This window comes from Corvus kubaryi, unplaced genomic scaffold, assembly GCF_017639235.1.
Source record: "Corvus kubaryi isolate FWS band 111438036 unplaced genomic scaffold, C.kubaryi_AGA036_p1.0 124, whole genome shotgun sequence".
Taxonomy (NCBI): Eukaryota; Metazoa; Chordata; class Aves; order Passeriformes; family Corvidae; genus Corvus; species Corvus kubaryi.
In genome coordinates, this window is record NW_024580659.1 from 3,145,824 (window position 1) to 3,171,386 (window position 25,563).

At 55.4% G+C, this 25,563-nt stretch overlaps 1 protein-coding gene across 1 annotated transcript in view; it reads right to left on the reverse strand.

Moving 5' to 3' along the window:
* Positions 1 to 1,889: 1,889 nt before the first annotated feature.
* The window catches only part of TEX264 (testis expressed 264, ER-phagy receptor), a 38,819-nt gene continuing 15,145 nt past the window's right edge, over positions 1,890 to 25,563 (reverse strand). The window contains exons 4-5 of the mRNA XM_042020169.1: positions 9,583 to 9,754; positions 1,890 to 2,722 (exon numbers count right to left, since the gene is read on the reverse strand). Coding sequence (XP_041876103.1) covers positions 2,409 to 2,722; positions 9,583 to 9,754 — 486 coding nt within the window. The 3' untranslated portion in view covers positions 1,890 to 2,408. The remainder of the gene's footprint in view (positions 2,723 to 9,582; positions 9,755 to 25,563) is intronic.

Consider the following 25,563-nt stretch of genomic DNA (forward strand, 5'->3'; position numbering starts at 1 on the left):
GTGGCAGAACTGGCAGGGCACAGCTCAGCACCTGCTCCTCTGGCCCCACAGCCCCCAGCTCATTCCCAGCCCAGTCAGAGGGGTCCCAGCCCCAGCTCAAGCTCCACAGCCACAAACTGGTGCCCCAGGGTTTGTTCCTCCCTTGCCTGGCCTGCTCCCCACTCCCCAGGTCCTTGAGAGGAGTCCAGGAGCCCAGCATTACCCCACTGCCCATCTGCATTCCACGCAGCCCCCGGCACTCACCAGCAGCCCAAGCACCAAGCTGGGGAAGGCTTTGGACCATCCAAAAACGGAGGCACTGGTAGGGTTACGTTCCAGATCTCCACCACTTGCCCAAACTCTTTCTAGAGCCATTCGGCTGCCCAGGATCCCACGGCACTGCATCCCCAGAGCTCCGTCACTCAGAGACAGGAACGGGACAGGGGATAACACAGGGGACAGGGGTGCTTCTGGGGCACTGCCCTGAGTAACCACCTCACCACCGTGTGCCTCAGTTTCCCCCCTGCCAGCTGCTGCACTTGCAGGCTGAGGGTTAAGGGCACTGCAGTGAGTCAGACTCACTCTGCTGGGCTCCCTTCCTCCCCGGCAATCCTGGCTTGGGGAGGGATAACTCGGAACGTCCGTGGCAAGGTCCCCCCAGGAGTCCTGAGCAGCAGGACCCCAGATCCCCCCTGCCCATCTCCTTTCAAGATTGTTGGCACAGACAGAGTGGGGCACTGGGGAGAGGAGGGTGCCTGGGCTGGGGGACCTCATCACCGCGGGCCGGGGTGGACACGGCTGAGGAGGACTGGAGATGTCTTGTGCCAAGGGATGCTGGCACAGCCGTGGTCCCGCTTCCCCCCAGCAGAGGGGTGCTGGCTCACACACACCTCGGCACTGGCTGCATCGTCCCGGCTGCTGCTCCAGCGCTGTGGACGGCAGGAGAATGATGGCAAAGCCCCCTGGTCCCCAACTTCCGTGGGGTTAGGGGACAAGCACCGTCAGGATCCGCTGCCTGGCTCCAAGCCCCCGGGAGCCTCAGCCAAGCATAAATATTTCAGGGGGCTTGGCAGTTTTGTAATAACCAGCAACAAAGATAAACACCGGGAAGAGCAATATTTTTCCATGTGGGCTGGAGGAGTTTAATATTTTATCACTCAGAGCACAAAATATTTATGAACAATCTCATGTCAATCACTGGCTGAGGACTAATCATGACCTTTCCAAGCCAGGGAGGACACATTTCCACCACGAAAAGACACTCAGATCTCTCCTGCCCCTGGAACCCCCACCCCAAGTCCCAGTTTTGGGCTGCCACATTTGACCACCAGGAAACAACCCCTGGGCTCCTGGAGGCACCAAGGACACTCAGCAGGTGCTTTGGCACCTGGCATTGCCCTGTGGAACCATGGCCATGATGTCCAGACTGTTCCCTTGTCCCAAGCTGAGACACAGGGAACTGGGACCAGCATAGGCAGCCCTCCCTGCCTGCATTCCACAGCAGCAGGATGGATAGATGGGATGTCAGGAAGGCACAGTGCAAGCAGGCTGGTGTCCCCTGCTACAGGAGGAGGCCCAGCAGCAGCCCAAGGACCTGGCTTTATACTGGTTTTACTCTCCACAGGTTCCCAGGAGGAGCAGGGATGCCACCTCCCTCCAGCTCTGCCCAGCTCAGCACGGCAGCCGGGACCCTTCCTTCCCCACTTCCCCCGCAGCTTGCACAAGCTGGGGACAGACCCCGTGCCCTGCTGGGCTGCCCAGGCCGGGAGATAGCCTGAGCAGCAGGGATGTGGAGCCCCTGAGCTCAGTCAAGAGCTGTGGGGACAGCTCCCATCCACAGCCCACTCCCCACCCTGGGGCAGGACAGTGCAGCCGGCCAAAGGACAAGTCAGCAACGCACCAGCCACCACTGAGGAAAAGCATCCACTTTATTACAGACCCCAAAGCACCTGTGGCAGTGCCAGGAGGACCACATTTACACAGGATGTTTCCATTGTTCAGCAAGGGGAAGAGAAGAGAGGAACAAACCCAACCGACCCAACTCACAGCTCTTTGGTGCTAGAAAACGTGGTGGTGCAGCAGAGAGAAGCTGTGGGTGAGAGGGGCACCAGCAGAGACCAGAGGGGACATCTCTGACATCCACCACCATCCCGGGACACCTGAAAGGAATCTGCGACGTGCCTGGACACACACAAATGGCAAATGCATTTCACTGCCCCTCCAGCCTGCACCTACCCTGCGCCACAGAAATCCCCCCCACCTCCCAGCACCCCCAAAAACAGTCAAACACCCTTTCTGCAAAGAGGGAGAGCAGGTCCTGAGGGGAATCAGTGACCAAAATCTCTTGGCTGGAGAGGAAGGAGGTGGGAAAGGCAACTGGTTCCCAATAACTCAGACCCCGGTGGGAGGTGAGGCAGCCAGGTCTCTCTTCACTCCTCTCCTCTCTCAGCAGCAATGGGCTCCTTGGTCCACTTGTCTGTGACCTCCTGGTTGCCCGCGTAGCCCACATCAGGCAGCAGGCCCGGGGCTCCCTCCCCGTCCCCGGCGACCTCCAGGTCCAGCTCCTCGAAGGAGGAGCCACTGGCTCCCGACTCGCTGTAGCTGTGCTCGCTGCGGTTGTCCGCCTCCTCCCGGCCACGGCTTGCTGGGAAGGGCAGCAGGATGGAGGTGGCCACCGAGGTGTCTCTGCTGTCAGTTGTGGCCTCCATGCTGATGGAGCTCGTCTCACTCATGGTGTCAACCCCTGGGAGGAGAGAGAAGGGGAAGGAGTGAATGCTGTGGGAAGAAGGAGGCAATGGGGATGGGGTGCCACAGCCTTCGAAGCCACCAGAAGTCTCAGAGCTATCAGGCCACAGTGGAGACCAGCTCCTACCTCGTCACTTCCTATGTCTTTGACACGTGACCAGGCCAACAATCAGCTGAGCTCAAACTGCTCCCCGAAATCAGGAACCCCCAAGTCAGCACAACCAACCACCAGCTTCCAGCCATGCCCTGACCTCCTGGCTGCACCCTGCCCCCACAGCTGCTCTCTGTGCACACACCAAGGACCTGGCAAGCCCCTCCTTAGGGAGAATGCATGCCTGTCTCTGGCATGGCACCAGGAATGAGACAAAGAGCAGGAAGGACACTGTGCCGTGAGGGTGATGTGGAGCTGCAGCATTGTTGAAGCACCCAAGGGGATGATGACACAAGGGCAAATCTTCACATGTGCTTCTGTCAGAGGCAGATGTGTATGCCCAGCCTCATGCCAGGGCATCCTGGTGCCTTCAGCACCTAACAGCCTGCTCCTGCTCCTTCTGTGGCTCCCCCACAGCCAGCAGCTCTGGCAGCAGTGTGAAGATAGGCAGGGCAGCAGCAGAGAGGTCTCGGGATCCCAGAGGATAGGGGGAGCCTTCCCAGTTCACTCTGTGCTTCTCCACATGGCCTGGCTGCCAGCCACATCCCATTTCATGACCAAGCCCCCAGAGGCTGCCCATGGCTGCCCAAGTGGACCCCTTGGCCCACCTGCCCCTCCTCAGATCCCTGCCTCATTAGCTCAATCGACAACACAATTAACGAGTCGACAAGGAGAGGAACGTGTCAGACTGAGACCAGCAGCTCAGTGCTGTTGCCAGAGCAACCAGCCAGGAGACAAAACCCTCCTGTTAAACATTAATCATTGTTAATTATGACATCACAGATCCACGTGGTTAATTATGACATCACAGCTCCACATTGTTAATTACAATACATCAGCAAACAATGGGCAGGCTCTTCCATCCCGGCCCTCCCCGCTCCATCTTCTCCCGGCCTGCCTTGTATCAGTGGGAAGTGAGCGCCAGGCTCTGTCATTTCCCAGCACCTCCACCCGTGCTGGGCTGGATGCCCCTGCTGAGGAGCATGCCCCACACCAGGAGGGAAACCAGGAGGAGCCCCACTCAGCAGCAGCACTCCTGGATGACTGGGGCTTGCCACCAACAGGGCTGGGAAGTGACAGATGGGAGCCTCCCTGTGGTCATCACCATCCAGGATGGGAGAGGAGAGCCCTCTCCTCCACACTGTCTCCTGCTGGTGCAGCTCCATCCTCAGCTGCTGGCAAGGGACTGCCTTGGGCTTCCACAGGCATTTCCAGCCTCCTACAGCTCCTGCAGCCAGGGTGCCCAAGGCTGGGCTGCTTGCTCTCCTCCAGCTGTGTGCCAGCCACTGATCTCCTGAAGGAGACTCACCAATGAGGGAACTTTCCTTCCAAACATCCTTAAATCCTTTTTCTCTGTGCTGTTTTTCTTCCCGGCCTGGGCAGCTGCCAGCAGAACTGCTTGTAAATGGCAGTCCTCTGCCTCCTGAGCAGCATCATCCCACGGTCCTGCCGGCTGAGTGACGGCTGTTCCGAGAGGACCGAGCAGTGGTAGCAGGATGAGGGGTAGCCAGAAAAGATCCACAGACACGCTGCACCCACTGCTTCATCCCACCTGGGTGGCATATTGGCTTCATCCTGGAAAGGAACCTGAGCCTCCACCCTCTCATCTTGGCAACCCTTTTAGCAGCTGGCACGAGCTGAGCCCTCGGCCGCTCCCCAGGCGATGCCAGGTGACCCCTCCCATGGAAAGGAGAAAAGAACCACTGCCCACTAACACGCAGTGCCTTTGCTGCAGCATCAAGGAGCACCTCGACACGGAAACTACATTTACTCTAAGTTAAAAAGGATGTTCTGCACGCTGCAGTGAGGCGCTCGCTGAAGGGGACAGCAGCCACTGAGTGGGCAGCAGAAAGGTGGGAGATGCTGTCCCACCTGACAGGAGCTCAGCAGGGCAGTGGGTCAGCAGGGAGCCTCTGGGAAGATGGAGAGTTGTGGGGGATGAAGGGGAGCGTGCAGACCCTGAGCCTTGAAGACAACTTAGGGTTTGCAAAGTCTTTAGTGGTGATCTCAAAACAAGAAATAATCTGATTTGGCCAAATTGGTGGCCTGAGGTGACATGGACACGTTCCCACCATGGCTTTATGACAGCTCATATCACACATGGTCATCTTGCATCCCTCTAAGACCTGAGGGGACAGGAATGACACCAAGCCCCCCAAGCAGTGCCCTGCCTGCTCAGGCACCCCTCCCCTGACATGCCAGGGAATGTTTCAGCTCCGAAGCTGTCACGTAACTCCATGACACAAAGCAAAGAAGCTCCTGAGGAGAGGAGCAGCAGCTAAGGAAGAAGAAGACAGGGATGAAGCTGACCTACACGCTGCTCCAAGCCACCACTGCGGGAAAGCACTGCTGTCCTCACTCTCGTAGCCACCTTCCTCTCCCTTGCTCCAAGGGCAACAATAAATTGAGTCCTGTTTCCCTTCAGCCAGGCACTTTGTCACTGCTCTGTCACCTCTGATCATGTTCGAGCAGCCTCAGCTGGCAAATTTGCCCATTTCAGCAGCCTCTCTCTTCTCTGCACAGCCAAAGGCTGGCTCTGGCATGGCCACTCAGCCTGGCCAGGATAAATGTCTGGGGTGGGCAGAGCTGCTGCTGCCAGGGACCCTGCGTGCTCAGCTCTGACAAGGGAATGTGGCTGTCCTAACACAGCCCAAGGAGGCCAGGAAGGCAGTGCAAGGGGCTCCAAGAGGACGACCAAAGCCCCGTGGGAGGGCAAGCAGGGATTCAGCTCTCATCTCCCAGGCACAGCCTTCCAGCAGCTGTTACACTCATTTGTCCATCCTTCCCCACACACCCATGAACCACTGCCCATTCCTTGCATCCATCTTCCCAAGGCTGGTCCTTACACCAGGAACCAGTCTAACACCCTGATCCAGCATGGCTTTTCCCTCTGGAACATACAGAGGTAGCAGCCATCCTGTTGAAACTCCCCCTTGACCTTGCTTCCCCAAGGACAGTACAGCCATCCCACTGCACCTTCACTCAGTAGGAACATGGAACCCAGAAGTTTTCATCCGGGAAACAGAGGCACAGTCGGGGGTGAAGCCATGCCAGGGGGCTGAGGAGTCCCCCAAAGGCCAGGGCCTCCTAGGAAGAAGGGATATCAAGCAGTCAACTCCAAGAGACCAGCCAGGGATGGGTGCAACGGGAACCACTGACCCCACACTGCCAGTGGTGGGGAGCTGGCTCCCCCAGACAGTTCAGCCCTGTGCCATACCAGGTACTGGCATTCCCAAATCCAGAATTAGGGAGGGCTCTCCTCCTGCCTCGCTCACACTGATGCCTCAGCAGAGCTCCACTCCTGGTGCTCCTGGGCCCTTTCCTTCCCCTTGTTCCATCAAATAGTCATCACCTCTAAATACAGTGTGCTGCCAGGGGGCACAGCTCCTCTGTCATTGCTGAAGCTCACACACAAGCCACCAGGAGAGGGGCTGAGGCCCTTCCCAGGATGTAGAGGCAGGCAGGAACAGGCAGGGCTGTTTGGAGGATGGAAGCAAGCACAGATAAGGCAGGACACACCAGGAAAGCTGCCCCTCTGTGGCACTGGGGCTCAGCGCGTGGTGCCATCAGTTGTACCTGAATGCTGTGGGACAGACTCTGCTGCAGGAAAATGAGCACCTGAGATTCTGGGCAGAGCCACGTGCTCGGGAACCATCTGTGTTCATGCCAGCGAGGCTGCTTTTGTTTGCTTTCACCTTCCACGCGCAGCAGCGGGGTCACGCTGCGGAGCGCGCTGCCGGGAGGGGGCCGGGAGCGAGGGCCCGCTGAGCGCCGCGCCGATGCCAAAGCCCCAGAAAACAATTAAGTACAAAACAACTAATTGTGATTGACACTGGCCCCCTGGAGACCCATCAGCCACCTTCCTAAAATGCTTCCTGTCTTTCCCATGACCCTGACGATGGCGAAGAAGGGATGGAATCGGTGCAGAGGCAGCCACAGCCCGCGGCCCCTTCCTTGTGTGTTGAGTGTGTCCATCCTCAGCAGAGCTGCAGCAGAAGGCAGAGACCCTGGAGCATGTCCCACAGCCTTTGCGGCCACTGGCTTCGCTCGCAGCCACAGGCACCCAGCACTTCACAGGGTGAGCTCAGGAGCAAGGACAGCAGATGACAGCCTAAATGGAGAGATGTGCTCCAAGGTCAGGAGGCTCGAGAAAAAAAATCCAAGCTTTTCTTACACTTCCAAGTCGCTCGGTACCGTCTGGCACCAGCCACAACGACAGGTGAGGAGAAATGGCAACACCGTCCACTTGGAACTTCTCAAGTCTTTAACTCAAGGAAAGCATAATCCAGCTGCTGGTGGGGAGTTTCATGAGCTGTGATCAACCAGTGCTGTGTTCACACAGAGCGTTAACTCAACACGATGCCCGCTCTGAAATCACACTCTATGCTCTTATCTCAGTATTTTGGGAGGGGGAAAGAGGGGGCTTCTTCTGCTGCCACATCAGGACTGACACCCCAAACCTTCTGTACACAGAGCATCCTCAGCTGCCTTTGGGAGAGGAAATGGGGCTCAGCACCTTCCCAGTCCACTCACCCATTGAGGCAACAGAGTATCAAAGCCCTACACCTGGATTTGTGCAGCTCAGGCACAGGCGGAGGAGCTGACAACCACCATCAGGGACCACCACCCTCCCCACTCTCCCAGGAGCACTGTCTGAACCTCCATCAGGGCAGGACCACTTGAAACATCCCCTCAAAGCTGAGAAGGATCAAGAAATAACCCAAATCCATGCAACTGGGGTTGAGGGGGGATCACGCTGACAGACAGATGGGGACATTGCTGTGCCCATCCTCCAGTCAGCAGAGGAAAGCTTGAAAACTGTCACAGACATCCTGGGATCTCCTGGGTCATCAAGATCTCATGTCCATCATGCCCATTGAAGGGGCTGTGACTAACTGGAGCTTGCTTCTTGAGGGACTGCCTAGGGAAGAAGGATAAAAAGATGGGAAAAGAGGTTTCTCTTCCTCCAACTCAAAGGTGATTGCACAGATCCCAGCACACAAAATCATTGGGAACGGAGGACCAGTCTCATTCCATAAGGTGGAATCTTCTTGGGACCACCAAAGCCCTCAGGCAGGAGCTGCGCAAGCCACCCAGAGGCTTGCCACATCCTCAGCCCGCTCCAACAGCCAGAGCAAGGATGTGACACCTCATCAGATGTGGTTCTGCCACTGTGCCCAGCAGTGACAATCACAGTGCAACATCCAAGCCCAACTCTTTAGTCTTGCAGGCAGGGCCAACCTCACAGTTATTATTATTTTAAGTCGGGTTTATGCAGACTCAGCAGATGGCACTGCATCAGATTGTGCTGACAAAAGCTCATCTACGTGCCTGGAAGGGGAGGGGTGGTGGAGGAGCTGGCCCAGAGCTGTTGCAGGGGAGCCCGGCCCAGGGTGAGAAAGTCCAACGTCATTTGCTTTCTAAAACTGGGAAGACCTTCCTAGCCCTTCTTCCAGCAGGGCAGGGGGAGTCCCCCACTGCAGGCATGCTGGCAGGGGTGTCCCAGGGAAAGCACCGAGACAGCTCGGGCACAGGGCAGTGGCTGCTCCAAGCATCCCTGGCTGTGCTGCGGGATCATGCACCCCCTGAGCAGGGCAGAAAGGAGCACACGCAGCTACTGAAGACACCACCCCAAACTGCTTTTGCTTCCGTGGATCCTGCCATCCCTCTCCAAAACCAAGGGGCGACCACAGGAAGATGTCAGAGCGAGGGGGCTTTGGGGCACCTCTGGCCAAGCCGGGCTGGTGCCCCCAGCAGCCACCCTGACACAAGGCAGACAGAGAGGAGAAGAGCTGAGTGAGCACCGTGCAAACACGGGACCTGGAAGTGCTGGGAAACAGCTCCAATTAGACTCTTCACTGCAGTGCTAAATGGACAGAGCTCCCAGAAAGCAATTCCCAGGCTTGCTTTTATGCGATTAAGAATTAAAGCGACCCAAACCTGAAGATGTGTTAAAGCAAATGACCCGACTGCCCGGGAGGCGAGCACAGCCCTCATGGCTTTTTCATGCCCATTACACAAGCGTGGGCAACCTGTGGGGCAGGGGGAGGCAGTTGCCCCTGCCAGCAGCTGGCTCGGATGTGCTGTCCAGTGCCCAGGAATGCTTGGATAGCCAGCTCCCACATCTCGCAGGCATGGGAGCATGTGGGCTGGTGAAGGCAACTAGCATTTTGGGTTACTATAGCACTGCTGTTCTGCGCCTACAGCCATTGTGGTCCCTTCCTGTATGAATACATTCAGGCTCCAACAAATCTTGCTGAGCAGATGCTCTCAGGCAACTCCACCACCAGCTACAGCAACCTGGTATTTAAGCTCTTTGCAATCCCAGTATGTAACAGATGAAGATGAGATCAAGGAAGATGTATATGACAAAGAGAAAAACAAGCCCAGCTGCAACTAAAAGCTGTGAGATCCAGCTCTGCACTGACAACAGTGGGCCAGTGGCTCAGTGGCAGCTTGGCCCTTGTACCAAAACTGCAAGGGTTCCTGGGTGCTCCCTGAGGCATGGCATGGCATCTCAGGGACAAGACCCTTGGGGATCAGCCCAGGGCGAGAGGAAGAGGTGTGCTGAGACTCAGTGGCTGGGCACCAGGTGGGCACAGGCCAGTCTCTGTCTGCTCAGGCAGCAGGACTGGGCACACCAGGACCCCACTTCTGTGAGGGCTGATGCCAATCCAAGATGGAGCCTGTGCACAAGCCACGGATACCTGTGATGTCTGTCTGGGCGTCCTCGGCCACAGCTGCAGCAGCCCTGCTCTTCCTCTCCAGTTCTTTCATTTCAGGCACGTAGAAGTCCCCTTGGCGGGCGAGGGGACACACGAAGTAGATGCGGTCCTGCTTGTAGATCTCGATCCGGGGGTGGGCACACAGCTTCCTCTCCTGGAAGACACAAAGTAGCCATGGGCAGGGATGTGCCCTCGCCCCCCGTCCCAGCAGCCCCCCACCACATTGACCTTCTCACCTGGCCAGGTCAGACTGGCCCTCTTTGCCCACAGGCATGGAGGCCTAGTGAGGAGCAGAGGGTCCCAAAAATCACTGTGCTGATTTCCCTGCCACACCAGCCCCACATTCCAGGGCAGGCAGGTTTGGCCCTGGGGGTAAGCAGCCAGTTGGCTCCAGGAGGAGATGCTGAATACCCCCCCAGCTCAGCCTTGGTTTTGATGTGCTCATTTTGGGCTGGAGCGAGGGGCTTTGGGGACCCAGGCAGCTGCTTCACACAGACCTGCCAGATCTCTGGTTCCTCCCGGCAGCACAGCCCCATGAGCAGCACGGCCCCACGAGCAGGCGTAGCACTTCTCTGATAACTAATATAATCCAGAGCCGACAGCTCAAGCAGCTCCTTTCAGAACGTGAGGGCAGGGGGAGTGGGAGATGCATCCCTGGCATTTCAGACAAGTCCCACTCCTCCTTTTCCTCACCCCACCTCCCCCTGGCAGTGCTCTTCAAGACCTCAGACCCCCAGCCTGTCAGGGACCCAGGACAGGGGCATGTCCCCCGGGCCGTGCAGCCCACGCTGAGCCGGGGCTGTGGGGACTCTCGGGGTGCCGAGGCCGGGCCGAGGAGCAGCTGGACCCCTCTTGCCACCCCCTCCTCACCCGCCCGCCCGCCAGCTGCTCGTTGGCAGAGGGGGCGGCTGATTACAAGCCGGGTGAGAAAGGAGAGTGTCTCTTCAGCGGGTTTTCTTTTTCTTTCTTTCCCCTTTGCAAATCACTGACAGCTTTTATTTAACCCTGCAACCACCTTGATTATCTTCCTCCTTCTTCTTCTCCTCCTCCTCCTCCTCCTCCTCCTCCTCCTCCTGCTCCCTGCCCCAGCTATTCTCTTCCTCCTTCTTGCCCTGATTATCCTCTTCTTCTTCCCTAACCCAGTGATCTTCCTCCCTGCCTCAGCTATTCTCCTCTGTCATGGCCTGCTGTTGTGGCTTGTTTGCACATTCTCCAGCAGGGTCCCCATCCTTCTGGGGCTCTCTGTAGCCAGAGCTGGCCCCACACCAAGAATGAGCTCTAAGGACACATCAATCATGACCTTACAAAAGCCTGACCCCCTTCTGCCCTGGAGATGGACTAACGTGATTTAAGAATCATTTATTTCCCAGACAAATGCTTGCACCAGGCAGGATCCACAACAGACGTGAGCCAACAGTGACCCTCTCCCCTGGCAGTTGGACCACGTGGAGAGCCACCTCCATGCTGCCAGGATGCTGCACAAGAAATACAGGCAGAAATCCCACATGAGCAGTTTTTGGGTCCATTTTCCCGGGAAAACTTGCAGCATCTGGCAATGCAGAGGCCCAGTTTGCAGAGACATGACCCCAGCAGAAGCTTCACCTATCCCATCCCAATTCCTTCCAGCCTGGCTTTCAGCAGTCCCTCCTCCAGCCGAGGAGGAACCACATTCCCTATCCCAGTGCTGCAGGGACACGCAGGGACGCAGGCGGGCTTCCGAGGCGCTTGGAGTTTGGAGTTCCCACTCGCAGGCAGGTGAAACACTGAGGCCTGCAGATCAAAACTGTATTAAATAAAAACAAGCTGGGTTGTTTTTAGCAGCAGAGCAGAGGCGGCTCATATCACTCCTGCTTTTTCAGCAACAACGCAGACAAGAGCCCGCCCCGCCGCTCTGCCCCTTGCTCTACCAACCACCAGCCCATCCGCCAACCTCCAGCTCGGCTCGTTATTTTAGGTTACTGCAACACACAGCAGAGATGGGTATCTCCAGGATTTGCAGGGTTTTTTTGGATAAATCCAGCTGGCCCTCCACCACTTCATGCAGACAAGGACAACTCAAAGGATCTTAGAGCAAAGAGACCTTCATTAACTTCCTGTGAGGTCCTAAATCCTCAGGGCTCCAGTCTGGTCTCCAAGACATCCCAAGCCCATCCTGAGGTTCCAAAAGAGTGGATCTGGGACGTGCCCTCTCCCTACAATCTACTCTAGGCTGCTACAACTTCCAATTACACAGACATAGTAGTGACATCCCCAAAACACAAACAACACCCCCTTCACCCATACAAAATGTGGGAATCTTGTCTTTTTAAGGAATAAAAATGCACACCTGAGTGAAGAGCAGGACTGGCTCTTGAGCCAAATGCTACTTCACAGTCAAGATTATCCTGTAAGAGAGACAAGGATGTTCCACCCTGCCAGGGTGGGAAGCAGCTCTGTGTCCCTGAAGCCAGAAGTGCCTAGGTGTCCAGCAGCCAAAGCCCATGGCTGGGGACCAGGTCGGTGGGACCACGCTGAAGTAGCTGGACACTCACTGTCAATACCCTCATTAGGGACAGCTACAGTACTTGATTTCTTCTCAATTCATCCAGGGTTTTTCCCAAGATGAAATGGAGGGAAACCAGAACCTGGGGGTGCTAATTTATGTCTATACAAATTAAGCTGGAAGCCAGGCTTGTGAGCTGGCCTCTGCTTCTGCGCTTCTTCCCAGAGACACCCAGCCTCTGGCAGGGCTGCTGCAGAGCTCAGCACTGGCAGGTGGGCTCAGGACAGGACAATATCCCCAAGAAGGAGCAAGGAGGTTGCAGCTGGGAATGCTGTCCCATCCAGCCTGGGACAAAGGGATGAGGCTGCATAAAGCTTGAGAAATGGGCAGAGGCAATGAGGTGGGGAGCCATGACAACAGAAATGGATAAGGGGATCATCCAAAGGGGGTGGGAGATCAGCACTGTGATCATACCAAAGCAGATTAGGAAGCAAGCAGAGGCCAGGCAAGAATAGTGCAGCAAAAAGCAACCAAGAGGCTGGTGATACAGTGAATTTGGGATTATCCCAGTGGAGAGGAACACTGCAATGAAAAGAAACAACCCAGAGAGACTGGAGAGCGGAGTCCAAAGGCAAAGGCGTGGGAAGAGAGCAAATAAGCAAAGGCTCAACAGCATGGCAAAACAACAGAGAGGCTCAACAGGCAGTGCTGCACTGCCACTGAGGAGGGAGCCCCTGCCTGGCTGTGCCGCCAAGCCAACAGATGGAGCAGCAAGGGGAACGTGGAGTGTGCAAGGCAGAGCCCTCCAGTCAAATCCAATGCAGTCTCACACAGGCGGAGGAGCTCAGCGAGAGGTGAACAGTGGGACACTGTCAGTGTCAGGCTGCTGGCTGTGACAACAGGACCAGTAAGTGGGGCAGGGAAGGGGACTCGTCCCTTTGCAAGGTCGTGCAGTGCCACCTCCCTCCTCAGCCTCCACCAGGAGCTCTCCCTTCCTATGGCCAGCAAACATGGGGGCAGCAGCGCAGCGTGCAGGGCTGATTTCTATCCAGGAGCCTCCTCTGGGCACCTGAAACAGAGGATTCATTGCACATAATCCACACAGCCCATCAAGACACACAAATGCATCCAGAGTCCCCAAGTTCAGTCCTGACAGGAACAGCAGCTCCAGCATACTCCTGCTACATTAGACCCACTGCTTCCCATGAAGCCAACTCCTTCTCAGCCCATCTGAGGAACGTGGTGGGCTGCTTCTCACCACCTTCTCGGGAGCAAGGCATTATGTAAGGGAAGACTCTTGCACTCCTCTTTCCCAGATGGAACAGCACCTCGCCCAGTCTTTAACCTCGGGTTCCAAATCCCTTACCACCACGTAGTGACTGCAGGATTTCCTCCAGGTTGCTCTCATCCTAGAGAGGAATGGAGCATCCCCTAGCCTTGTGCATCAGAAAGGACAACAGGATTATGCAACAACCAGCATTTTGGGAGACCTTCCCCAGCAGCAGGAGATGCCACCTACTTGTCAGCACAAATTCCCCTCTCCCTACTTATCCGTAAGGTCACAATGTCTGTCCATGATATAGCTTGGGCACAGCCTCCCAGGAGGAAGATGCCCCCACTTTCCTGGGTGAGCACAAGAGCAGTCCCAGGGCTACAGAGGACATGACAAAGTGTCTGAGACATGACCTGCAGTCATTAAAATCCCAGCAGAATTGTGCAAAGGCAGAAGGAGGTGGCAGGGGGCTCATGTCCCTCACCATGGCCCTCAGCACCTGCTGGGAAGCAGAAGGTGAGCTGGGATGCTGCAGGGACTGGCTTTGTCACTCTCTCAGGTTCATCTGCTCAGGAATTCAAATGTCACCAAGTGGATCTGCTTCATCTCCCACTGCTGCAAGAATTCACCTTGTTAGGAGACCACAAATGAGCCTTGTGGATGCTCTCTGGATCCTCACCATGCACGGGCATGCTGGCAATCAGGCTCCAGCTGAACCCAGAACACTTCTAGGGTCGCCAGGAAGGCAGTGCGGAGGCAGCTGCTGTCCTCACCCCACTTCACCCCACAAGCTCCCTGTCACCCTTGACTCCTTACTGGGACCTCCTGGCATGGCTCACAAGGTGATGGTTAAGCCACACCAGCCCGCTGAGTCCCTACTTCAGGACTGACACTGTAGGAGCAGCTGGGCAGAGGTTTTTCATGCCACCACCAAGCTTCCTGCTGGAGCAGAGCTGGAAGCTGAGCTGTTCATGCTGCCCAGCAGCTCCTGGCTCCACTGCAGAGATGTCCACTTTGTACTCCAGCCACCTGTGTGCCATAGGAACAGAGCCATTGCTTGTGCCCATCCCTACCAGCACACCATCTGCCTGCAACACGTGAAAAACGTGCCTGTAAATCCCATCCAGCCCTGGAAAAGTCACAGGGAGCAAGCAACTGGTCACCCAATAGATGCAAACCCTCTTCTCCCTTAGGGGAATCAGGCAGCCCTGAGTTGCCCTCCCTGCCACCAGCCAGGGATGAACCCTCCAGGGATCTGCCTGTGGGCACAGCCGAAAAGCTGGGACAGGCTGGAGCCACTGGGAAAACCAACAGTGCAGGGTCCAGCCTAAGCATCGACTGCTCTCTGCACAGTGCCAATTGAGAGAACAACTTCCCAGAGGGGCCAATGGACATGTGGCCCAAGTCTGGCCAGCAGGGCCCAGACTCAAGGAGAAGCTGTGGGTTGTTAACAGGGATTGTCTCGACATCAGTTTGGCACAATGTGCCTGCAGCTGCCGCTCACCCCTGCTCTTACTGTGACAGGATGTGCTGCTGCCATCGCAGGGATGCCAAAGGGTGTCAGGCACATGGAGCTGGCTCCATCCACATCCTGCTGTGACGCTGGACCAACGCCAACCACATGAGGAGTTTTTCCATAGGCAGTTGGGGTCAGTCCCTTCCATTTATTATGCTGCCACACCTGAAGAAGGAATAGATGGAGGGTGCGAACGCAGAGGGGACTTGTGACCATCACTGGGGATTGCTGCCTCTGGGGGGGCTCACCAGCATCCCCCCAGCCAGCCAGGGCATCACCACAGCCTCACTGCCAAGAGCCTGGGGCTGCTCTGGGTAGTGCCAGCAAGTCAGCTGGCACCTGGCACAGTGCGGGAAGACCTCCGGGCGACCCACCAGCCCTGTCCTCACATGCCAGCAACTCCTGCCTGCTCAGACAACACAACTCCCCCACATCTTCCTTCCAGCTGGAGGCATCCGTCCTCTCCATCTCTCAATGATGGGGTCGGACGCTTCAGTCCCAGGGATTTTAAAGGAACAACAAAACTGCGGGGAGCTGAACGGCCCTAAATCGGTTGCTAAAATTAAAAGCTGAAACTGAGCCACCAGCTAGGACTGGGGGGAGCATGCTGTGTGCTACATCCTCCTCGCTTCCTCACACACTCCACGCTCGGTGTGTCATCCCCACTTATCTTAGAACACGGGCGCTAGGTAGTCCTCAGAGGCTTTGCAATTCAGTTTGCACAGCACCCAGCGCCCTTCGGCATTCTCCCAGTTCAGCCACGAGACAGACTCCTTGCTGGGCCACCCCTCTGTCCCCGGCTCAGACTGGGAATGTCCTTGTTTCCATTCCTCTTTGCTCAGACAGCAGCTTGAGGTTAAACACCACTTCAAATCACCCATCTGAGCTGATAAAAGCAAAAAAAAAGAGGCAGCCCTTCCTCCCAGGGCCAAGCATCTCCTGGGCTGCACTAGAAGTGGCGTGGACAGCAGCCTGAGGGCAATGTTGCCCCTCAGCTCTGCTCTTGTAAGACCCCACCTGATATATTGCCTCCAGCTGTGGAGTCCCCAGCATGAGACAGTCATGGACATGTCAGAGTAGATCCAGAGACCACAGAAACAGTCCAAGGGCTGGAACAACTCTGCTACGGAGACAGGCTGAGAAAGTTAGGGTTATCCAGCCTGGAGAGGAGAAGGCTTTGAGGAGCCCTAAAGTGTGCTTATAAAAGATGGAGACTTTACCAGGGCTTGTAGTGACAGGGCAAGGGACAGTGGTTTTAAAGCAAAAGCCAGAAGGTTAGATTGGACATATGGAAAAAATACCTTGTCCTGAAGGTCGTTAGGCACTGGAACACGCCGCCGAGAGAAGCTCTGGATGTCCCATCACTGGACATAGCCAGGTGTTCAAGGTCAGGATGGATGGGGCTTTAAGCACCCTGCTCTAGTGAAAGATGTCCCTGCCCACAGCAGGGGGGCTGGACTGCATGGCCTTTAAAGGCCCCCTCCAAACCGAGCCCTGATTCTGGTCCTCCCTGCTAAGCCACAGCCTAACAATGGGAGACAGGGATGAAGCCTGGGTGCCCAGGGCTGCCCAATGAGGAGCAGAAGTCAGCCAGAGGCTGGGGAAGAGCCATCAGCCCAAGAGACAGCTGGGCAGAAGGGAAGACAGATTGCTGGAGGGAGAGGCAGGCAGACATGCTTTACACCAGTAATACCTCAAGCATCAAGGAAAGCCCAACATCTCAGCTTGCAGCTCCAGCAGGGTGCACATGGAGCCGGGCAGGCCCAGCCTTCCAGGGCGACAGCACCCGGAGCCAGCTCCAGCACACGGCACAGCCACCAGCACTGGGCTGCCAAGGGCTGTGGAACAGCTGCTGCTTCCCAGGCTGGAGAAACTCACATTTCAGAGGTGGTAAGACTGCTCCCACGCACGTGCACTTTACTTTCAAATCCTCTGGGGTGCGAGGTGTTTCAGAAACAGAAGGTGATATTATTGCAATCAAGAAAAGGCTGTTTCCGTCAGCCAGCGGGAAAAACGAGTGGCACCACCAGCACTATGGCAGCGGAAAGCAAAGTCTCGCCAAAGGATAACAAATCCTCCAGGTAGCAGAATACTGAGCCTGGCAATTAGCACCTCCAACGTCATCAGCATCCCTGCCTGCCCTCGGCTCACTTCCCCTTCCCACGGCAGGCCCCCGTGCTGCCTGCAACCAGGACACACCGCCCTGCTGACGTGGCAGTGCCATGGCTTCAGGACAGACAGGAGAAAACCACCCCCGAGATCCTCTCCGCAGCAGTGAGAGGGAGTGGGAGTGCGTTTGGACCGTGGGAGCCGTGAAACACCGGGCTTGATAGGTGGGAGAGTTTTTCATTTTCACCTCAGCGAAGGCAGCCCGCCATGCAATTTACACCTTGCCCGCCCGCGCTTCCCGGGCCGAATCACCCAGCTGCTCCCATGGCTCCTCCGGGGCAGGAGCTGCGGAGTGGCAGCTGCCAGGCACGGACAAACTGCGAGGTAAAGGAATGAGCCCGGGGGTGTTGGTGGGTTCAGGAGATCCCAGCGCCCTGAGAGAGCTGGCAGGGACCAGGCACAGGCTCCCACGTCATGGCTGGCAGCTGCTGTCAGAGTCATGAACACTTTTCTCCTCCCTGGGATGGAGATTCCATCCTGTCCTCCAGCAAAAGGGAATAAGCTCCAGCCCTTCCTTGCTGCAGGCCCTGACACACTCTTGGACTTTCTCCTCTTTCAGCACCCACTTGGCTGCAAGAGAAATCCTCCAGCACACAAAGGAGCATCCATCAGCTTCAGATACGAACCAGGTAGCAAGTCCCAGTGAGATAAAATCTTTCAGAAAGGAGCTGCGGGGGGCAGTCAGAGCCCCCAGCATGGGGGTAGGACAAGCCTGACAAAACTGCCAGCCTAGACATGCTCAGGTACATTAGTCCATGTGCTTCCAGGGATGTATCATACTGCCCCCAACTACGGGAATGTCACCTGCAGAATAAAGAGCAGATGGTGCAAACAAACACAATTCATGGGGCTTGGGTCCCCCCTGGTGTTACAGTTATTTGGCAGTAATTAGTCCTGGAACAGAGAGTTTCAGAAGTAAAGGAAACTTTTGCATTAAAAAAGATTAATTTTCCTAAAGACTCAGTGCTTTCCACTCCCAAGTTCTGCCTTGCTCCTGTATCCACCATGGATAAGCAAAGCCAGCTGGGGAGATGGTACTCACCAGCTTCCCAGAGCTCCACTATATGTTCTCATACTCTGCCTCCTACCCAACCCCACCACATCCCATTTTCTTCTCCTCCTTCCCCATCACAACCACACATGAGTTCCCTGAAGGGGACTTTGGTTTTAACCATTCTGAAAGCTCAAACACCGGATTTGCATCATAAAACAAGAAATCTGTGTAAATCCACATAATCTCTCCTCTCCTGAGGAATCAGTCCTGGGTTCCTGTCCCAGTTCATAGGAACTCCACACAGTGGGAGCACACAGGTCAACAGCTGCACACGAAAGGAGGCAGATGAGACTGTGGCAGAGGAGGACCACAGCTGGAGAGGGCTGCCTCTGCTGCAGAGAGCAGATCTCCAGGGACCAACGCTCTCCTCCCAGCCCTCACAGGCTGCTTCTTCAGCATTAATCACAATGCTGAAGGGGTTGATGCAATGATCTCTGCCATCACGGATGACTGGAACAATGCTAAATCGCTTTGCCTGCTCTGTTGCCTTGGCAAGGCTGCCAGGAGCAGCAGCTGTGGCAATTTCTCTGTCTCCTGTCAAGGCAGGGCCTTTCAGGAAAGGGATCATCATCCAAGATCATCTCCTGTTGTCTTGCCTCAGCGAGGCAGCCCACTGCACTGCAGCCTCCCACCCTACATGGGACACCACACAGGTAAAAAGAGCCTCTTTAAAACTTGTGTCTTTGTCATGTTGCTCACAGGGAGAGTAAGTCCTAACCTAGAGTGACCTGCTCTGCCCTGCCACAAGACTTGTGGTGACAGATCTTCCATGGATAACTTGCAGATCTCCTCATCCAGGTGGACATTCCCAACCCACCTTGATGGCTTTTTCTCTTGGGCCACCATTCACTTGAGTACTTGCCCTTCTGCAACAGGAACGTCCAGGCAAGCTGTAAGCTTGTGGTTCACAGCCTTCTCACATATGTCCTCACCCACAATGAGTCCTGTCATGAAATCCTCTTGCAGAGAAGTCAAAGCAACAGAAATGGAGCAGGAGCAGCAGTGCCTGGTGCCCACAGCACATGGGGGCTCTCAGTCTCCTGAGCCAAGGTCTGAACTGCCCCTTCCAAACCTCAACCCTTTCCTTTTGCTCTATGGATTGCAGGCATCTCTAGTTGTTCTTCCACAGCCTGTCAGTCACCAGGACAAACTCAGGACATGTGTCACATTAATGGCCCCAGGAGGAAAATGGAGGAGTGGAATAAATACCCTCCCCGTCCCTTCCTACCTCCTTGAACAACCTTGTCTTTCTGCAACGCCCCCAGCTCCCAGGCTTCATGGAATATATTTCACGATGAGCTAAGCTCAGCCTCACACCATCCCTTCACAGCTGAGAAAGCCAAAAAGGGAAGCTGAAGAACCTAACCTTGCTGAACTTGCACAGATAAAGCCACCAGCAGCCCAGGGCAAAGCCGCGATGCAACCGCCTGATTCCCAGACAAAATAGTCCTTCCCTTCCCACCCACAGGGACTTACTGTCAGGCTTATTGGCCTCATTTGGAAGGCAAGGAAGATCCAAAGAGGAAGATCAAGTGGGTTTCAGCCTGGTTTGCTGAGGAGGAATAGGGAAGATGATCACGACATCCATAAACACATCTCAAATAAAACACGTTGGCAAATCTGATGTCAGAAAGCAAGTTTCCAGGACAGGAGGATCTTTCAAGCTATCAGCTAAGTGCAGCCAACAGTGGAGAAAGATTGTTTGAGCTCCTGCTCAGGGAAACCCTGAGCTCAGGCTTGACTTGGGTGACAGGGATCCCAACCAGGCTCTCTGCTGTAGGACAGACACCCCTGAGCCACTGGTCACCTTTGCTCACTGCTCCTCCTGCTCCTTCTTCCCTTGCCCCAGGGACAGATATCCCCATGTTTTAAAAGCAAGCCAGGGTCCGGGACAAGTTCCTTCCTGAATGTTTATAAAAGAACAAGAGGAATTTCCCCACGGGCCTCCAGAAAGCCAGCTTCAAACCCCGACATCCAAGAGCTTGCACCTCTCTTCCCCAAAAAGCTGACAAAGGGCAAAGAGCCAACCTCACCCTGCGGGATGACAATTCCCCCCGGTGAGCTCGGCTAATGAAGCCCCTGGAGCCCGCAGCCACCGCAGCCGCCGGCGGTAACGACTCGCCCGAGGAAATCCCAGCGCACACAAACAGCGCTGGCGGGCACACAGCAAAGGCACAGCCGGGCGGGCTGCCTGCAATGCGGGAGGAGCTGGGAACGCAGGGGAGGCGAGCAGGGGCTAAGGGAGGCGAAGGGAGGCACTGGGCAGATCCGTCAGGGCCAGCTCCAGGTGTCCCCGAGCCGCGACTCGCCACTTCAGCGGCCGCACGTGCCCGCACCTCTCCATCGGCCCTGCTGCGGGCGGGCACGGCGAGGCGAGGCCAGGCTGCCTTTCCTCTGCAGCTCCCACTTCTCCTCCTCCCCAGCCCACCAGGGGCCCGGCACAGGTCCCAGGTGGCTCATTACCTTGGTCTGGAGAGCAGAGCGCCTGCTGAGTGTGCCGGGCGTGCGGGGAGCCAGTGGCTGGCGCTGCCAGCAGGGACACAAGCCGAGTGCCTCCAAAGCCGGGCTCTTCTGCCGGCAACCGAGGCAGCAGGGGAGGGGAGCAGCTGCTTTCAGCGACCTTTGCAGTCTGGCAAATGCTCCTCTGCCAACAAAGGATCGTGAGTTTGACTGTGCAGATCAATCAAGAGGAGAAATCAAAGCAGTTAGGCAAGGACAGACCCAGCCTGACTCTGCCCTTCCACAAGGATCCCATATGTTCCCAGATGTGCTCCATGAGCCGGTAATGCTCCAGAGATGCATCACACCATTCAGCTTTCCAGATCTTTCCCTCCTGGGGAGCCAACTCCCCATCTGCACCACTGCTCTGCTCTCCCAGGCACCCCAAACCATACACAGCTCTGTGCAACACCATTGACCTCAGCACATCAGCCAAAGCTGCAGCCACCAGAGCTGCCCCAGATCCTCATTAGTGCCCTGAGACCTGGAAGTCATCCCTCCTCCTCCCAGTGCTGATGTCCCCCTCAGACTCTGGGTACCTGGAGGATGGGGAGGGCTTTCGGGGAACGTATCTACACCTCTGCCCCCATCTGCCCTTCCCCAAGCTGCCACAGCTTGCCACGGGCAGGAAGTGTACTCTGCCTGCTGCAGCGCTGTCCCAGAAAGGCTGCTGGGTCTTGGATAGCAAGAGGGGAGGAATTTGGACACTGGTCCTCTGCCCCAGGACACAGCAGAAAGCCAGAGCTGTGCCAATGCTATGGGTCCCAAAGTAGGTCCCACCAGGAGACACGGCTTTGCAGGGGAACAGGTGGGAGATGAAGGCAGTGGCTTCTTGGGGTGGCAGGACCTGGGCAGAACAAATGAACTTTGAACTTGGCACCTAGAGGTGCGTGTGAGAGAGGAGGAGGAAGATGCAGGAACAGAGAGGAGTCGATGGCTGTGCTCCTCCACTGTGAGTCCACAACATCTGGCAGCCCCTGAAGCCACTTCTGCTTTGCTCATTCCTGAACTGCTCGGCAGAGAAGTTCCTGAGCAAGTCTTTCTCCACACTGAACTCTTGATAAGCTTTTGCCAATTCACGGTCTGGTTACTGACTCGCTGGGAGGACCTTACCCCAAGCTGTGAATCCACACAGCGTGAAGAGCAGAGCAGCTGGCCCCAGCAGATGATAGATATCTACCTTCCTGCATGTCAAGGACCTGCCATCAGCTCCAGGCAGAAATAAACCCCAGAGTAAATGAGAGTAACCAGCCATCCAGTAGCAGGGAAAAAATGCAGGTGTCCACAATGGGAATGAGGCCATGGTTTCCGTCCCTGCAGCCTTTCCAGAGTGCCTTACAACCTTATGGAGTGGGAACAGAGCCCATCAGCAAATGCATGAAGCCAACAGGCAGCTGCAGAGAGGGCCACTCTGTCATCAGCTATGGCACATTCTCTTCATCCCCCAGGGCCATGACACCCCTTCAGGTTCCCTTTGAAAGGCAATAGCCCCCAGTGCCGTGCTGGGACTGGGGCTCCCAGACCAACCATTCTCCCAGCTGCCTTAGAGTTCCATCTTTGACCTTCAAGCAGCACCTTTGCCTTAGAGTCCATCTCACAGAGCCGTGAAGGGAAAGAGACACTGTAGCAACTTTAAATGTACCAGGAGATTTTTCTGGTTGGTGGTGTGTGGAATGGGGGAACAGAAGCAGAAATTCCCGGGGGTCCTGTGATGCAAATGTGCCCATCCACAAGTTATCACTGTGATAAGCAGCCAGAGCCAGGAATGCAGAGCAGTTACTAACTTGCTCTCCCCACTGTACTCAGCTCTGCCACCCCTCTTCATCCCTTCGGGGTTGTTATAATTCCTCACATTAGCAGAAGATGCAGGTAAAACCATCTGTCTGTGAGTGAGCACCTGGTGGTCATTGTACAAGCCGCCAAAAAAAAAAATCATCCCAATTACTCCACAGTGACAGAAAGTCCCAGGCATCCTTCTGCTCTGAGCCTTTGAAATGTAAAGCCTCACTGTTTGGTGTCATTTAATTTGGAGCTCAGCCTCAGATCAGCAGAGCCTCACTGAGCTTTAGGAGGAAGCAGCCATGCAAAACACACATGTGCAAAATTCAGATGTCAGTGGCCTGGAAAACAAGCATACCCCAAGCCTCACCAGTGACTCCATTTTGTGGCTCCAGTGTCTCTCTTTTGCCATCCCAGGGCCAGAGGAGGCCGATTCTGTCCCAAAAGCTGTATGGAGACTCAGCTCCAAATCACTCCTAGTTTCTCTCTGGTACCCAGGAGAGGTGACCTCCCATCATCATCTCCCCTCTTAGGAAGGTTTGTTCCTCTCCTCCATGCTGGAAGCACATCCTTTTAGGACTGCAGACCCAGCCTAGCAGACCTGGCAGGGCAAAGGCATCCTACCTAAGGTAGAGCTTATCTACAACAAATCCAGCAGAAATGCATCTGCTCAAGCCAGGCATGAGCCTCTGCCTCCTCACACTCACCACAGCATTGAGGAGCCCACGAAAGGTGAATGTTGGGTGGGCTGGGGTTGGACTAAAGGCACTGGTCCATCAGCTGCTGATCTACTCTTGAGGGTAATGGGTACCTTCCATCTCTTACCAACACTGCATTGCACTAAATCCTGAGAGAAATCAGCTCAAGGGTGACAGAGGACAAGCACTGGCTCGTGCTCCCCAGGGAGCTTGGCCCCCTCTGTCCACTGTGGTCTGACAGCAGGGGAACAAACACCTGTCCTTGCTGCCATGCAATTGGAGAGGTGCCAGATGACCCACCCAGCACACTGGACACGAAGGTGAAGAGAACTGACATGATCTGTCACTCACTAGGGATGGAGCAGGGGAAGCAGTACAGGAAGCTTGGACATCCCTGCCATGCTGCAGACCTCTATCAGCTGCCTCAGGGCAGTTCTAGTCTGGAGCAACCCCTTCCAGCTTCAGGCGTGAGTGGTGGAGTTACAAACTGCCAACATTTGTGTTACAGGCTCTGATTTTCCCCGGTATGGCTGAAGCACAGGCTGGAATAAGCTGCCACATGCTGGGAAAAAAAAGGCACAAAAGGACTCCTGGAGCTGAGGGTTCACAGGCACCCCCCCAAAAGACTGCAAGCCAATAATTAAGCATAGCTCAACCTTCCTCTTTCAAGGAGCTCATAGACCAGTTTGCAAGCTGCTCTGGAGCCCTGCAACAGCTGAGGCAGCTGGATACCATGAAGATTAACCCAGTCCTGGCAAACCCAGACGAGTTCAGAAGGCCAGGATTTGGCAGCCTGTTGGGACAACACAAGTTGTCCTGACAAGAAACAGCCAGTGGGTGTTTGCTCCTCAAAGCAGGATGGGATGTACTGGCTGTATGTAGGTCTGAACTGAACCACTGCACCTTTCCATACCCTGCACCCACTCCCCAAAGGTTGTGAGTCCCCCTACAGGTCCAGGCGGAGCAACAGCCACCAGGCAACAGCACAAAGAGAGGAAAAGCAAAGCTGAGCTCATGAAAGCCTCCCCAAGATGTGAGCAGCTCCACAGACCTCCACACCTGTCATGGTCATGAGGCTCTGGACGCCTCCAGCCTGCTGCCTCTGCCCAGGGCCACCAGCACACAGCAGCATCAACTCCAACAGCATCCACAGGGCAGCAGCTGCTGCAGGCGGGCAGAGATGACACGGGTTTGTGTGTATCTCCCTGTCAAACAAAGAGACCCCAAGAGACTTTCAGTGTGACCCTTTCCTTCAGAGCAAACAGCTGGGCTCAGCCACCTCACTGGTGCCCCAGCCACTGGTGCAGCCCCAAAGCTGTGCCTTGCCTACAGCACACACGCTCTAGGCATGAGGAGGAGCAAGAACTGATGTTGTTCTTTCGTCCCTGTGATCCGATCACCACCCAACCTCGTGATTCATCCATCCGTATTTTGACTCGGTGCAGAAGAGAAATGTTTTCACTCTCCTGCCCTCCTCAAAGCAGGGCCTTTCCTACCATTTTATACATAACTAGAATCGAGAAAGTGCAAGTTAGTCACAGCACAATGGTCCCTTTTCTGGAGGTAAAAATGCCGCTGCTTTCAAATGTATTATCTGCCTGCTCCACAGGTTTCAAAGTGGGAGCTTCACAGCCAGGGAAACTGGGCCAACAGCATTTGTTGGAAAAGAGCAATATTTCTGTGAAGCTGTTCCGCATTTGATTGGGTTAATTTTGCTGTTTCTTAAGCCTGGCACAGCTGGCAAGGTCTGGCTCAGAGGGCTATGGGGAAGAACCTGTCCAGACAAAACTCATTAAGACCCAGCTAAATAATTACAGAGAGGCAGATCAATCTCATCCTTGAGTTAATTGACTAGCTGTCAAGAAGGGAAGACCCCAAGGTTCAGGACACTGTCGCTGCTGGAAAGAGATGGACACGTCTCCAATGCCTGACAAAGAAAACCTTTTGAACTGACTGCATCCTCTGGGATTCTCTATAAATACATCTGGGGAGAGCATATGAATAGATCAAGTCGATAAAGAGATCTGACAGAAAAGTACTGTAGTATTTTACTCTCCCCCCTTGCCCAAGGCAAACCATTTCAGTTCTTTCTCTTCCTTGGACACCCATATGAAATATCCCCAGCTTCTCCCGTGATCATTAATCCTCACTGCAAAGGAGAGGGGGAAGCAAACCTTTTGTCTGAGAAGATTCATCTCTGTGATAATTTTGCAAGGGTGAGCAAGTCATTACAAGGCTGCTCTCCCAGCTTTCCAAAGCAGCAGCTCAGGAGGGTGAGGTGGCTTCCTACTCCCTCCTGGGACGAAAATGCCCCCAACCAGGACCACTGATTGACAGCCAACACTGGTCCAGGCTTTTGGTTGTTGGGCCATCAGGGATGCCCACACAGTTTGGCATGCATAGGAGGGCAGGCACTTGAAGTTCACTCTTCTTCCAGGAGCTGCCTTTGGAAACGCTCCTGAAAAAGGAGCTGGGATGGCAATAGGATCAAAA